Here is a 15226-nt window from a genome sequence, read left to right on the forward strand (position 1 = left end):
CAGTATCCTGGGGTGCATTAAATCCAGACCCATGGACTTGTGCACATCTAGTTTTTCTAGATAGCTCAGAACTTGTTCCTTCCCCACAGATGGCTGCCCCCACCTTCCCATACTGCATTGTCTAGGACCGTCATTTGGAAGTTGACTTTGTCCGTGAAGACCGAGCCAAAAAAAGCATTGAGTACTTAGCTTTTTCTGCATCATCTGTCACTAGGTTACCTCCCTCATCCAGTAATTGCCCCACACCTTCTCTGATAACCTGTTTATTGTTCACATTCCTGTAGAAACCCTTCTTGTTACTCTTCACATCCCTTGCCAGCTGCAGTTCCAACTGTGCTTTCGCTTTCCTGATTACTGCCTGGCATTCTCCAGCCGTATGTTTATACTCCTTCTTAGTCAACTGTCCACGTTTCCATTTCTTGTATGCATCCTTTTTGAATTTAAGCTGACTAAGGATTTCCCTGTTAAGCCAAGCTGGTTGCCTACCATGTTTGCATTTCTTACTATGCAGCGGGATTGTTTGTTCCTGTGCCTTCAGTAAGACTTCTTTAAAATACTGCCAGTTCTCTTCAACTCTTTTCCCCTTCATCTTCGTTTTCCAAGGGATCCTGCTCATCTGTTCTCCCAGGGAGTCAAAGTCTGCTCTTCTGAAATCAAGGGTCTGTATGTTACTACTCACCTTTCTTACTTTTGTCCGGATCATGAAATCTACGATCTCATGGTCACTGCAGCCCGGGTTCCCTCCCACTTCTATTTCTTCTATTAGTTCTTCCCAGTTTGTGAGCAGCAGCTCAAGTTGCGCATGACCCCTGGTCAGTTCCTTCAGCACTTGTACCAAGAAGTTATCCCCAACATTCTCCAAAAACTTCCTGGATTGTCTGTATGCTGCTGTATTGGTCTCCCAACAAATGTCTGGAGGAAAGGTCCATCAATGGCCCTTCGGCAGGATGGGCAGGGATGTGTCCCCAGCCTCTCTCAGGCTGATGGGTGATGGGGATGGATCACTTGTTGATTATCAGTTCTGTTCACTCCCTCTGGAGCACCTGGCATTGGCCAATGTCAGAAGGCAGGACACTGGCCTAGAGGGACTTTTGGTCTCAATTAGTATGGTCATTCTTGTTGTTTACAAACGGTTTTGTTGTGCAACACACACACACCATTTCGGCTCCCTTGGGACACACACACACACACACACACACACACACACACACGCCCCATTTCCCCTCCCTTGGGGGACACACAACCCTCTCCCCCTTTCTCTTCCGAGGGAGACGGACACACGCACACGGTTTATTCTGTTCTTACCCCAGCTTTCCCCCGGGGTTGTGTCTAATCCGAACGCCGCCAAATGACTGTGTGGGAGACTCCCGCCCTGGGGACTCTTCCCCGGGCACTTTTCAGAGCCGCTACCCGCTTCTGCCGCCTGCCTTTGCCCGCTCCCCCCCATTGCGGCCTCTGGGGGTCGAGCCTGGGGGGGGGGCAGGGCTAGGGAGGCGGCTGGGCCGAGCTCCTCTGGGGCAGCCCCGGCCGCGGGCGGGCAGCAGTGGTTTGAGCGCTGGCCGCGGGGGGAGGAAAGCTCTGACAGGGGCGAGGAGGAGCCGGGCGGGCGCCCATGTGACCGGCGGCGGCGGCTCAGGCTGCGGGGGTTGCCCAGCCAGCGCTGCAGCCGCTCTCCCTGCCCCGCCGGGGAGCGCCGCTGCCGGAGGATGCGAAGCGGCTCCTCCCGAGCAGATGATGGCGATACGCGAACTGAAAGTGTGTCTGCTCGGAGTGAGTACAGCGCCGCGGCGGGAGGGCGAGAGCGGGGCGCCCGGCCAGCCCTGCCTCGGCCCCCGGGGCACTTTGCGCCGAGCCTGGCCCGGACGCTTCCCTGAGCCCGCGGTGGCTGGAGCCGCTCGGGGGGCGCGCCGGGGAAAGGCGTTCGCGGGGGGAGGTGTTGTGCTAACGCTGTGGGCAGCCGGGCAGTGCTGCCTCCCGCCCGGATCGTCTGCGCGCTGCCTCCGCTTCCCCCTTCAGTTCCCTTCTTCGCCAGGTGGGGGACCGGCTGGGCTCTTCCCATTGCCAGCCGGGACAAGGGCCTGCTGCACATCCCAACCCTCTGAGCTGCTGCAGGGACCTTTGCCTGCTGGGTCCGCCCTAGGGCTCTTTCCAAACGTGGCCCTGGGGGGGCTGGGTTTGTAATCGAACTTCTAAGGCTTCCCAAGAGTTGCGGCTGCTGAACTAACTCTGCCCATAAAGTCAAATAGTAACAGAGACGTGGCCGTGGCAGTCTGTGCTCCAACAAAACAAAAGAGCAGAACTGTAGCACTTTAAAGACTAACGCAACGATTTATTCCGTGATGAGCTTTCGTGGGACAGACCCACTTCATCCAAGGAGGCTTTGTGTACACGGATCACCCCAGCTAAATAATAGATCCTGCTCAACTGAAAAAATGCTTATTTCTCCCATTGGACGGTTTTAATACATGGCTGTGGGGAATTCCTTCAGCCTGGCACTTGTGTACAACATACCAGGTTCCTGGGTGGGATTGATGAGTTCTTTCCAAAACAAGATAAACTTGCCTGTTGAAATGGGTTGCTGTTTCTTGAGCCATGGAGGTTAATCTCTCACCATCACAAATATTTATAGATCATTTGAAGTGAAAGAAATTAACTGCTTTTGTTTAACTTTTGTCTTTTCACTTACCTTGGGCAAGGAAAAAGATCACTAGTCCATGTTAAGTTTTGTTTCTAGTGGATTGCACTTCTTGGTTCTTATCTGCTAGCTAAGGCTGCAATGTTTCTTGAGCAAACAAAGGGAGTTTTAAAAATCCAAACTCTTATTTTAATTGGAATTTCAAAAGTGAATCTCACATATTCGAGCAAAGCCTAAAATTTTGCTGTAATCAGTTACCTTTTACAGTGTTCCTTTAAACCTCTTGTTTACCCAGTTCTTAATACTTGCCATGCCCTACCTAGCTAATCTAAAGGTTCTCGTGAGGTGTGGAGCATGTCACAACATCAGATTTATTTTCACAACACACTACTGGGGTGTCCTTAGAGCTTCTGTTGCCACAGGTTAGGGTAGATAAAGAATTTTTATTGAAGAATGCCTCCTCCACCTTAGTGTTGCATACATTACAGAAACTTTTGACAAATGTCCTTTTGTTGTTACCATATGTCTAATTGAATCATGCTAACAAGATTCTTAAAAAATTTCCCTCCTGTCATTGCTTGTTTCAAAAACCCCTAAATGGGGTTTGTCGGTGGTGTTTGCTGTGCTGCTGTGTGCATTGTACGTTTACTTGGATGGTGTTACTAAAACTTGATCTAATGAGCTCAACAGAAACTTTGTTCTGTATAATAGTAATTTCTTTTTCTGTTTACAGTATGTTCTGCATTTGAAACAATCTGCTTAGATTGTGAGTTGGCTCTCCTTCCTTCTGCCATGCACAAAAAGAACTTTGCATCAAAATGTGCTGATGAAATTTATAAATGCTAGATAAGCATGGCATATAAAAAGTCAGAGCTTTTGAGCATCTCTGTTATAGCGTTTCTTGAAATTTTAAAAACAGAATATGTCGTGTGTTTGATACAAATATTTTAGATCATATTCCCATGAAACCAAGAATAGCTTATGAACTTAGATATGTACAGTGAAGTATTTTAATGTAATATAGATGAATTGCCACTTGAAAAAACACACACTGGCCAAATTATTCAGGGCGCTCGTGTTGGCATTACACCAGTGCAAATTAAACACTGAAGTGTTTGGCCGGAAGCAGTAGGCAATAAATATTCTTCCCTCCCCAGGAAACATTTCTGCAGTTATCTTTAAAATTGTAGAGATGCAAAAGTAAATGCAGTTTACTGAAACTTGAGAAGTGTGTGTTTGAACAAGGAGATGCTTTATTTTCCTCCCACAAACAGCAAATCCTGTAATCTTGGTGTTTATAGAAGCAGCAGCAGTCTTACGAAATAACATTCCTCCTGAAGTATTTTGTGACATTAAATATAAGAGTTCTGTATGGTTTTTGTTCTAGTTTTGTTTGTTCTGAAGCAAAGAACAACTACATATAGAACAGCTACATGTGCTGTGGAATTCAGAACTATTCAATGCATTCACAAAAAACTTAAGAGTAGCAGAGAAACAGTTGAGAAACCATGAAGAATTACAGTTACTGCAACCTAGTAGTTACTGAAAGGAAAGTCCCTCCTGGGGGACCTTTAAATCTACAAAACCATTCACTGCTGATCATAGTCATCCACTTACCACCGAGACTGGCAGTCAATTTTTCCAATACTTCAGAAGCCTTTATCTGACAGATCCACTGGCTAACTGCAGAGACAGATTTCCAGAACTGGCCAATTAAGTGCCAGCCAGTGAGAAGAAGTTCATCCGTCAATCTTTTGGTCTACTTAAAAGAGCTCTCTGCAGGATGCCAATCTAGAATTGGGCCTTCAGATCTACCAAAAGCATCCTTAGAGGTATATTTTTTTAATAATGCCTAGGTTCTAGTTTCATATGCATTATAAAATGTGATAGGGCCAGCAGCCATGTATCCTGTAGGCCACCTGGTAATCAGTGAAATCTGAGCGCTTAAGTCCTATAAAGTAAGCAAATCCCCATAGCTGCAAGAAACAGATTCTCAGAGCCAGGGCTGTTTTTAGAAAGGTGCAAGGCCCAGGGCAAATCACCTACATGAAGTCCCCCTTCACATTTTTTATACAGGTGCCATCTGGTGGTTACAGTGAACTTTAAGGGCAGCTGCTGGCTGAAGGTTACATAATGATAACCCCAGGTTTATAATTATCATGTTTTATAAGGTTATATGTTTTCATATATTCATAATTATAATGAAGCTCATGTAATTAAAAAGATCCTCATTTCATCCTCATCCTCAATCTCATGCTGCTTACATTCAGGAATGCATTCTAAGACCCCTCCAAAAATCTGAAGCCACCCAGGAGACACAGAACTGTGGGTATGCACCTCAGAATTGCCCCCTGCTGCACCAGAAGCCAAGATGCGCTGGGACTGAGGGGTATTGGTAGGGCTGGGGTGGGAGGTAGCCTGGCACAGAACAGGAGAGAATCTAGCCTAACATTCGCCATGTAAATGTACTGAAATTCAGATATGGGGATCCAGTATATATTTCACCATTTACTTGTCAAAACTGAATAGCTCATTGTTTTGAAAACACGTGGGTAGAAGGAAAAGGCTTGATTTCTTGCAGTCACCACCCGTGAAGTGGTGGAAAGTGTGTGGTGCAGTACAATAAAGTGACAGGTGAAATCTTCCTCCTTTTGAGACCCCAAATCGGGTTGCCAGAATATTTCAAAGGGTTGCATGGGCAGGGCTGCCAACAGGGTGCGGTGGGAGTGGTGGAAAAGTGGCAGCTGTCCTGGGGCCTGGTGATTTAAAAAGGCCGAGAGCTCCTGGCTGCTGCTGGTACTACAGCAGTGGCCGGATCCTGACCCTGTGAAAACACTGCCATAGTTCAATGCAGTGCAGGCTAGGCAGTGCTGAGGAGCTGGCTGGGGGGCCTAGCCCTGTCCTGTGTGTGACAGCTTCTGTCCCACAGGACTAGCTGGGCTCACCTCCCTGCTGTATGCACTACAATCCATGTGATCCCAGTGCCACTCACGTTTTGTCCAGCCATCTTTATTGAGGCTAAGATTATGTCATGGGTATTTTTAAAAAAAATCATAGTCAGGTCACAGGTAATAAAGAAAAAAATCATGGAAGTCCATGACCTGTCTGTGACCTTCACTAAAAATACTCAGCACAAAATGGGGAGCTCACCTGGGGGGTCCTCACACCACCCACAGCAACTAGGCCTGCAGGGACCTGCATGGAGCTTCGGGGTTTTCCTGACAGCCCCTGCTGCTTGCCATGGTGTGGAATGTAGGATGACTTCTGCCACCTTTGTGAAAAAAAATTGTAGCCTTAATCATGAAGACGGGAATCTGGGTAGGCCAGATTTGAGTGAGTGGCACTGCAATCCCATGAGCTTGCTCACAGTTCCACCCACACAGATTCAGTCCAGTCAAGGAGGCAGGGCCAAAACTGAGTAGTGCTGCAGTCCCAAAGATTGCAACACCCAAAACCAAGAACCAAGGCTAGACAGCTCTACTGCATAATAGCTTCAGGAGCTGCCACTGTGGGGTGAGTCCTGGACAGGACCCATGCCCCTGGGGGCAGGACCCAATTGAAACCACCCCTGGACATCCCCCCCGGACTATTTACTGAGTTGCGACAGGCCATAAATATTTACAAATGCGCCCTTAGCCCTAAAAGCCTGAGAACCGCTGTTGTAGACGACATTTTAAAACTCCATGATGCCGAAGGATGGGCTACCATGTTGTGCCTGGTGGGGTGAGAAACAAGAGGCATGAGAGGAAGAGTAACTAAAGCAGGTGAGCTGACAGACTCACTGGGCCCCTGGGCAAAAATGGGGGGGGCAGCTCCGTGCCCACAGAAGAAGTGGGGCCTGAAGGGGAAGGTGCAAAGCTGGGGCAGCCAACCCTCAGTGCCTCCCAGACTGCCTGCCCCAGTACTGTCCATAGTGTGCCACCTGGGGCTCTGCAGTGTGCCGTGGCAATGCTCTGGGGTGATTTAAAGGGCTAGGGGCCCCGGCTGATGCCGCAGTAGTGATGGCCAAAGTCATGGTCCCCTTCGAATGACTAGCCCCAGGACAACTGTCCCCTTTGCCCCTCCGTCCACAGGGCTGAATGAAAGGGAACCTCAGGGCAAACCTGTCCTAATCTTACCCAATCTTCAGGTTAATTTTAGGATTCGGTTCTGAGCTGTTGGTGTTTTTTCATGTTGAGCATAGATTCATAGATTGCTGGCCAGATGGGACCATCATCTAGTCTGACCTTCTGCCAAGGAAACTCATGCTCAGAAAAATTTAATGGATCAAACTGAAGCATTTCCTGTAGGAAATGATCCTGTATATTCTCTTGACCATTATGTCAGATGGTATCCAGAGGACTAACTTTAAATAAACCAAAGCCAATCTTCACTTTCTTTGAGCAAAAGCTTTTGATTTGTGTGATTTAGCTCTATCGTTCAGTAATACTTTTTCTTTTGAGGGCAAGCAACTAGAAAGGCAAATAGTTTTTTCTAAGGACTTATCTAGGGGTGAAAGTAGATACCAGGATCTACCAGGCATCCTTAGCAGGCAGTCGGGGGGTAATGGTGCTGGTCCCCTGGAAGTGGGGGTGTGTTTGGTGGAAGTTGTGGGGTTGAGGCAAACGCTCCAAGCTAGTCCTTCATGTCTGGTGGCTGAGAGTCCTCGGGCTGCAGAGATGGAAGCTGGGAGCCCCAGGGCTCTGGTGGTGATTTGAAGGGCCCAGGGGTCCTGGCTGCTTAAATTGTCAGGCCTGGGAGTAGCTGCCCCTTTTGCTTCCCCCTGTTGGTGGTCCTGCAGGCAATAGGGGCAGCCAAGTACTGCTGTAGGTGCACTGCCGGAACCAACAGCAGGGCTCCTGATGGGGTAAGGGAGCAAAAAGTCAGCTGTGTGGGGCCAGGACAGTGACCAGTTCTTACTGCAGGCTGCACTGGGCTGCACTGGCCCACTTTCACCTCTGGACTTATTGTAATAATTGTAAAAGTCTTGTTTCTCTCTCTGGCCTAGTTTAATTCTCTTCTTTAAAGCATAAATGTTTGATGGGAGTGGGAGGGGAAAAAAAGAAAAATGTGCGAAAGGCAGCTTAGAGCGAGAGTGAGCAGATCTCTAAGAGACATTACTAACAGTAAGCAGGACTTCCCTCATTGATAGAGAGCTTTTTGTTGTTTTTCTCCTTAAAATGGGATCTAAGCAGTGTGCTGTGTGTGAATATGTGCAGCTTTTTAAACATTCCTGTACACATCAGGCATGAATTTGTGTAAACTCAGGTGTGTGCAGATAATTCCCAATTTGTGCAAATTTATCAGTATGTGCGTGTGCAAAGCAAGGGTCACATGGGTGCATTGGACCTTGTTTCATGGGCAAGTTGGACATGCACACGGCATGCAACCCTTGCTTTGCACATGTGCATTTAAGCACAAATTGGTGTTCTTTATGCCATATTTAAGTTTGCATGCATGCTAGCCCTAAGTACACATGAATGGTTGAAATCAGGATCTTTATGGCCACAATGTTTAGATATTTTTCCTCCTTTAACATTTATCAATGAAGAGGTGTACATTTGAAGGTGTGTTTTCATATTCAAACTTCTGTATTCACTGCGCGAAGGAGTGAAAAATAATTTACTGGTTAATGAGTATTTCTTCCGGGAAGCCATTGCTTACTTTTGTTAGGGATCAAGTGGCCTGGTTTTGCAATCTGCACAATAAATGTGTTTGCATATTTAGTCAGGGACAAAGGCACAAATCACCGGAATTAGAAATGTTACTTCTAAACCAATAAGGGGAAGAAAGATTTTAAAATTTTGTTCATTTTTAACTGTAAAGAAGAGGCTGTTTCATTGGAACTGGATTGTGCCCTTAAGGGAAAGACGTTTACCAGATGAACAATGTGAAGGGATCTTGCTGATATGGGATTCCCAGAAAGAATTATCTGACTACCCAGAATCCCTCTTAGGACATCCTGTGAACTTCAGGGCTAGAGTGGCAGCTCTGCCATACTTAAAATAAATGCATTGTGCACTTCTGTTCCTTTGGCTAGTGTTATAGGGACTATCTTCTCCATGAGGTCTTTCGCTTTTGCATTTTCCTAATGAGTTCCATTTGGGAGCTTGATGGACTATGCTCGATGATGGTTTTCTGAGAGAGTGGTCTAGCCATCTCCACTTTCTTCTCTTCATTTGAACATTAAGTGGTTCTTCTCCTGTTCTGTTTATGAAGCTCCTCATCTGTGACAAAGTCTTGCCATTTGATGCAAAGGGTCTACCTCAGGCATCTGTAGGGTTCCTACTCTTTTTAGGCTTCTGGCAGCACTTACAGGGAGTGTTGGCCTCACTCTCTAGCCACATGATGACTGGCTTGTGAGTAGGGATGCAAAGTATGGGCAAGGCTTCTTATGTGCTCCTCTTCTCTTTCTCATGTATTTGAGCCCACAGTCTGGCTCTCAGTACATACTTTCACTTAGTGCTAATGTAACATCCACTCATTGACTAAATGTTGGGCAATAAAAATTATTAGTGTTATGGAACAGCTGCTATATGAGGAGAGATTAATACAACTGGGACTTTTCAGCTTGGAAAAAAGACAACTAAGGGTGGGATAGGCTAGAGCTCTATCAAATCCTGACAGGTGTGGGAAAAATAAATAAAGAAGTGTTAATTACTCATTCTCATAATGGAAGAACCTAGGGATCACCAAATTAAATTAATAGGAAGCAGGTTTAAAACAAACAAAATGGAGTTATTTTAAAAAAAAAAACTCCTTGTCAAAGGATGTTGTGAAAGCCAAGACCATAACAGGGTTCATAGAAGAACTAGATAAGTTCTCCTCCAATGGCTATTAGCCAGGATGGGCAGGGATAGTGTCTTAAGCCTCTGTTTTGTCAGGGCTGAGAATGGGCAATAGGGTATGGATCACTTGGTGATTACCTGTTCTGTTCATTCTCTCTGGGGCACCTGGCATTGGCCGCTGTCACAAGATAGGATACTGGGCTACATAGAACTTTGGTCTGACCCAGCATAGCTGTTCTTATGTTCATATTTTGATGGACAGGGCTAACTATCTTATGATTTCTGACTCCTTTACATTGAAAATGTATGGAATTATGAATGGTTTGGTTCTAAATATGCTTCAAGTACCACATGCTGGCTGCTAACACAAGAGGACTCAAGTTTCTAAAATTGAACTGGCTCTGTAGTAAGAGAACTATCTAAAGCAGGGTGACCAGACAGGAAGCATGAAAAATCAGGACAGAGTGCATGTGGTGGAAATGGGTGCATGAGGGGAGAATAGGTATCTAGATAAAAAAAGCCCTGCAGATTGAGACTGTATAAAACTGGGACATCTGGTCACCCTAATGTAAAGAGATGCTGCAGCTGCCACAGATAATACTACTACTAAATAACTTTTGTATTCTGACTGGAGCATAGGCAATCTACAAGTCTCCTCTGCTTCATTTTGTCTTGGGACAAACCTTCTAGCTGACTCCAGGAGTATCCCAGTTGTTATCCTTCAGTCTCAGTAGATCTTCTCCATGAGGTCTTCCTCTTTTGCTTTTTCCTTTGCATGTTCCATTTGAGAGCTTGATGGGCTATGCTGGATGATGGTTTTCTGAGAGTGTGGCCTAGCCATCCCACTTTCTTCTCTTGATTTGAACGTCAAATGGTTCTTGTCCTGCTCTGTTCCAAAGCTCTTCATCGGTGACAGAGTCTTGTCATTTGATGTGAAAGGTGTACCGCAGGCATCTGTTTATGGATGTCTGTAGCTTTTGATTTGAAGACTTTTTAGTATGCCAGGTCTCGCATCCATACAGGAGCACATTCTTCACCTTTGTGTTGAAGATTTGCAGTTTCATCTTCACAGTTATTATTTGTGAACTCCATATGGGACAGAGAGTCTTGAATGCAGTTGTTGCTTTCCCTATCCTGGCACTGATATCCTTGTTTGTTCCTCCGTTTATGCCCATAATACTCCCCACGTAGGTGAACCGCTCCACATCTTCCAACTCATTCCCTCCCAGGGTGATGGTGGTGTTGCTGGACTGGTTGTTCCTCATTGTCTTTGTCTTTCCCTCGTTAATGATCAGTCCAGTCCCTGAGACGGTTTTGTCTAGCATCGTGACCTTTTCTTCCATGCTTTCATGTCAGTACGAAAGAATGGCGACATCATCAGCAAAATCAGTCTCCTCTAGCTGTGTCCTCTGAATGCCATGTTGATGGCCATCTGTTGTCCTGTTCATAATCCAGTACAAGAACAGGAAAGGTGACATTAGGCACCCTTGCCGCACACCTGAGAATATTCTGAAAGATTCTGTCAAGACATGGTCGTGAACAACTTGGCATGTTGAGGGTTTGTATGTTGAACAGATGAAATTAATAATTTTGGATGGGATGCCACAGTGCTTCAGCAGTTTCCATAAGATGTCTGTATCAACACTGTCAAAGGGTTTTCAAAGTCTATGAAGGTTATGTACAGCGGGAGTTCCACTCAAGTGACTATTCTGTGATCGCTCTGAGAGTTGCTATTTGGCAGTACAAGATCTTTCGCTTTGGAAGCTGGCCTGTTCTTCCCTGAGTTGTCTATCAATTTTTGTCTTCATTCTCTCCAAGTCCTCTTCTAGTCCTGTTGAATACTTTTCCTGGAATAGACACTAACGTGGTGCCCTTTCAGTTCTTCCATTCCTTCAGGTTGCCTTTCTTCGGAAGCTTGATAAGTTAGCCATGTTTCCAGTCTTGTGGGATCTCTTCAGTGTCCTACATTTTCCCAAATAGCTTGTACATCATGTTGACTGATGTTCCACTACCTGCCTTGATTGTTTCTGTGCGGATGTTGTCTGGGCCAGGTGCTTTTCTGCTTTTCAGGTGGGCAGTGGCTTTTCTGATTTCTGCTTTTGTAGGTCTGCTTCCGTTAATTTGCAGCAGTATAGTTGCAGTTGGTAACTTGGGAGGTTCCATATAGGCAGGGCGGTTCAGTAGCTCTTCAAAGTGTTCCTTCCATCTACTGAGCTGCTCACTTGTGTTTGTTAGCACATGCCCCTCCTTATCCTGTACTAGCGGATCCACTGTACACCGTGACCCAGCTAGCTTCCGTGTGATGTTATACATCTACAGATAACACATATTTATTCTGGGAGGATGTCATGCTTTAGATTTGATCTTCCTGAAATCTCTGAGCAAATGCTTAGCCCATAGTCCCTGTCCTCGTCACGCTTGGCTCAATTCACATTTTGCCTTTCCTCTTTGCCTATATAGCTCTTTGGCCTTATTTGTCTCTTTCGAGACTCAAAAACATAATATCAGAGAGCATCCACAATTTTGCACACAGTGAGATTTCACAGTGATACTCAGGAAGAGTGTGTTATTAGTTTTCAAATGATATATTACAAAACACTGTTTAAATAAATATAATCACAACAGTGTGTGAGATCTACTGAGTTGGTCAGGCTTACTGTTACATGCTGGGGAGCCCCTTACCAGCTGGCATTGGGTGCTCTTAGGGACACCTTGGTTTGCTTTGGTTTGTTATGAGGGGTTGCTCAATCATGCCATAGGATTTGAGCTTTTACGTTCCCCAATTGACTCTATGATAGAGAGGATATAAATCACTTAACCTTATGGATGGCTCACAGGAATAATATTATTCCATGTCTGGCTGACTTTTAAAGGTAATTATTTAATTTCATCAATATAAATCCAAGGAGATTTGCAATTCAGATTCTATGATATGTTTGTAAAACCTGACTCTTTGGAATTACTTTGTATTTGAATAATTTAGCATCATTTCCATTCTTTATAGTCCTCTCACACCCAGTCTGGGTCTACATGAGCCCCTTCCGAAAGGAAGGGGCATATTAATGAGTGGGTTCGAAAGATGCTAGTGAGCGCTGCCAGGAGGTCATCTAGTCCAGCCCCCTGCTTCAAGCAGGATCAGCTCCCCACTAAGTCATCCCAGTGAGGATCTTGTCCAACTGGGACTTAAAAACCTTGAGGGATGGAGAATCCACCACCTCTCTAGGCAATGCATTCCAATGCTTCACCACCCTCCTGGTGAAGTAGCTTTTCCTAATATCTAACCTACACCTCTCCTTCTTCAACTTCAGACCATTACTCCTTGTTCTGCCATCTGACACCACTGAGAACAGTTTCTCACCCTCCTTTTTAGACCTCCCCTTCAGTAAGTTGAAGGCTGCTCTTAAATCACCCCTAAGTCTTCTCTTCTGTAAACTAAACAAGCCCAAATCCCTCAGCCTATCCTAATAGGTCTTGTGCTCCAGTCCCTTAATCATGTTCATTGCCCACTGCTGAACCTGCTCCAGCAAATCCACATCCTTTGTATACTGGGAGGCCCAAAACTGGACACAGTATTCCAGATGTAGCTTCATCATTGCTGAATAGAGGGGAATAACTACGTCTCTAGGGCTATGTCTACACGTGCATGCTACATCGAGATAGCTTATTTCGATGTAGCGACATCGAAATAGTCTATTTCGAAGAATAACGTCTACACGTCCTCCAGGGCTGGCAACGTTGACGTTCAACTTCGACGTTGGGCAGCACCACATCGAAATAGGTGCTGCGAGGGAACGTCTACACACCAAAGTAGCACACATCAAAATAAGGGTGCCAGGAACAGCTGCAGACAGGGTCACAGGGTGGACTCAACAGCAAGCTGCTCCCTTAAAGGGCCCCTCCCAGACACAGTTGCACTAAACAACACAAGATCCACAGAGCCGACAACTGGTTGCAGACCCTGTGCCTGCAGCATGGATCCCCAGCTGCAGTAGCAGCAGCCAGAAGCCCTGGGCTAAGGGCTGTTACCCACGGTGACCATAGAGCCCTGCAGGGGCTGGAGAGAGAGCGTCTCTCAACCCCTCAGCAGATGGCCACCATGGCGGACCCCGCTATTTCGATGTTGCGGGACGCGGATCGTCTACACGTGCCCTACTTTGACGTTGAACGTCGAAGTAGGGCGCTATTCCCATCCCCTCATGAGGTTAGCGACTTCGACGTCTCGCCGCCTAATGTTGAAGTTAACTTCAAAATAGCGCCCAACACGTGTAGCCGCGACGGGCGCTATTTCGAAGTTGGCGCCGCTACTTTGAAGTAGCGTGCATGTGTAGACGCGGCCTAGATCTGCTCAAAATTCTCCTCCTAATGCACCCTAGTATGCCGTTAGCCTTCTTGGCTACAAGGGCACACTGTTTACTCATATCCAGCCTTTCATCCACCACAACCCCTAGGTCCCTTTCCATCGTACTGCTGCTGAGCCAGTCAGACCCCAGCCTATAACAATGCTTGGGATTCTTCCTCCCCAGGTGCAGGACACTACACTTCTCCTTGTTGAGACATTGTCGTAAAGACAAAGAGACAATATACAAGCAAGGACAGAGGCAGCATAGATTGGAATAGCGAAAAAGGGAAGACGTTATTCAACAAATACACAGCTTCCTACATTCCTCCACACTTTTGCCCCACAAAGACCACCATAGCTTCTGGGCATAAAAATGACCCTATCTGGGAATATTTTGAAGAAATTTATTCTCTGGGTGAAAGAGAAAAAGGTGCCAAATATAAGCCATGCAAAAAGAAAATGCAGTGCTTAGTTGCAAGAAAGAAAAATCATGAGGAAAACTGCTTATCGAGAGACAGTGATGTAGGTATGTTTGAATGGATCAACAGGTTAGTAACTTAAAACTTTCACTTTGAGATACATCATTCTTCAAAACTCTCTCTGTGCTTTTTAGTGTAAGTGTCATTTGACAAGTAAATTCATAAGCGACTTGCTGTGTTGGATGTTGCTGGAAAAAAAATTGCCTTTGGTAACCCATATGGCTTGTTTAATTAACTAGGTTTAGAATCTATCACTCAAGGTTTAGAATCTATCACTGACAAAATGAAAGCTTCAGTAAGAGAACTCTGAAGTTGCCAGTTACCACTGAGTGTCATTTTCTTAGTTTATATTGCACTAGCGGATGTACCCAGCGTTGCTCGGGTCCTTAACTGAAGTTATTACTTTTTTAAATTGAAGGGAAAATGTGTATGTTTATTTAAATAGTGGACTCCTGCTTTATTAAATAGCGGGACTCAGGGAAGGGAGTGGGAGGAGTGAAGATGGAGCGCAGTGTGGGGAGGGGGATCAGGACAGGGAGTAGAGGTGCAGAAGGTTGGTTGTAAGGGGGCTTAGGGCAGGGGTTAGGTGGGGGGCTGTGGCCCTGGAGTGGGAGCAGAGGCTGGGAGAGTTGGGGAGGCTGAAGTTAGGGGGTGAAAGATGCAGGGTTAAGGGCATGGGGTAGGGACAGGTGTTCGGGGTAGAAGGTGCAGGGATGGGTATGTGATGGGGCTTAGGTGGGGGTGGAGGGCAGAGGGCTCAGGGCATGGGGCTGGGAGGAATGGGGAAGCTTACCAGGGACTCCTGCAGTGGCTTCAGGGGGAGAGTGGGGCTGCCTCTCCTGGCCCCCCTGCATTCTTCCTGGAGGAGGGGATGGTCAGGTGAGGCTGTGGTCTCTAGCTCCCCACGTCCTGTCCTCAGAGGGATACAGTTTGGGCCATGGCTCTTGTCCCAGCCCCAGTGTGAACTTAGTGGGGGGTGGCAAGGCAGGGTTTCCTGGCCCCGGCA

General features: G+C 46.3%; 1 protein-coding gene across 1 annotated transcript in view; it reads left to right on the forward strand.

The window, feature by feature from the left end:
• The first annotated feature begins 1563 nt into the window (after positions 1-1563).
• The window catches only part of RAB31 (RAB31, member RAS oncogene family), a 109352-nt gene continuing 95689 nt past the window's right edge, over positions 1564-15226 (forward strand). The window contains exon 1 of the mRNA XM_074987454.1: positions 1564-1770. Within this exon, the coding sequence (XP_074843555.1) occupies positions 1732-1770 (39 nt within the window). The 5' untranslated portion in view covers positions 1564-1731. The remainder of the gene's footprint in view (positions 1771-15226) is intronic.

The sequence above is a fragment of the Carettochelys insculpta genome, chromosome 2 (genome assembly GCF_033958435.1).
Source record: "Carettochelys insculpta isolate YL-2023 chromosome 2, ASM3395843v1, whole genome shotgun sequence".
Classification (NCBI taxonomy): Eukaryota; Metazoa; Chordata; order Testudines; family Carettochelyidae; genus Carettochelys; species Carettochelys insculpta.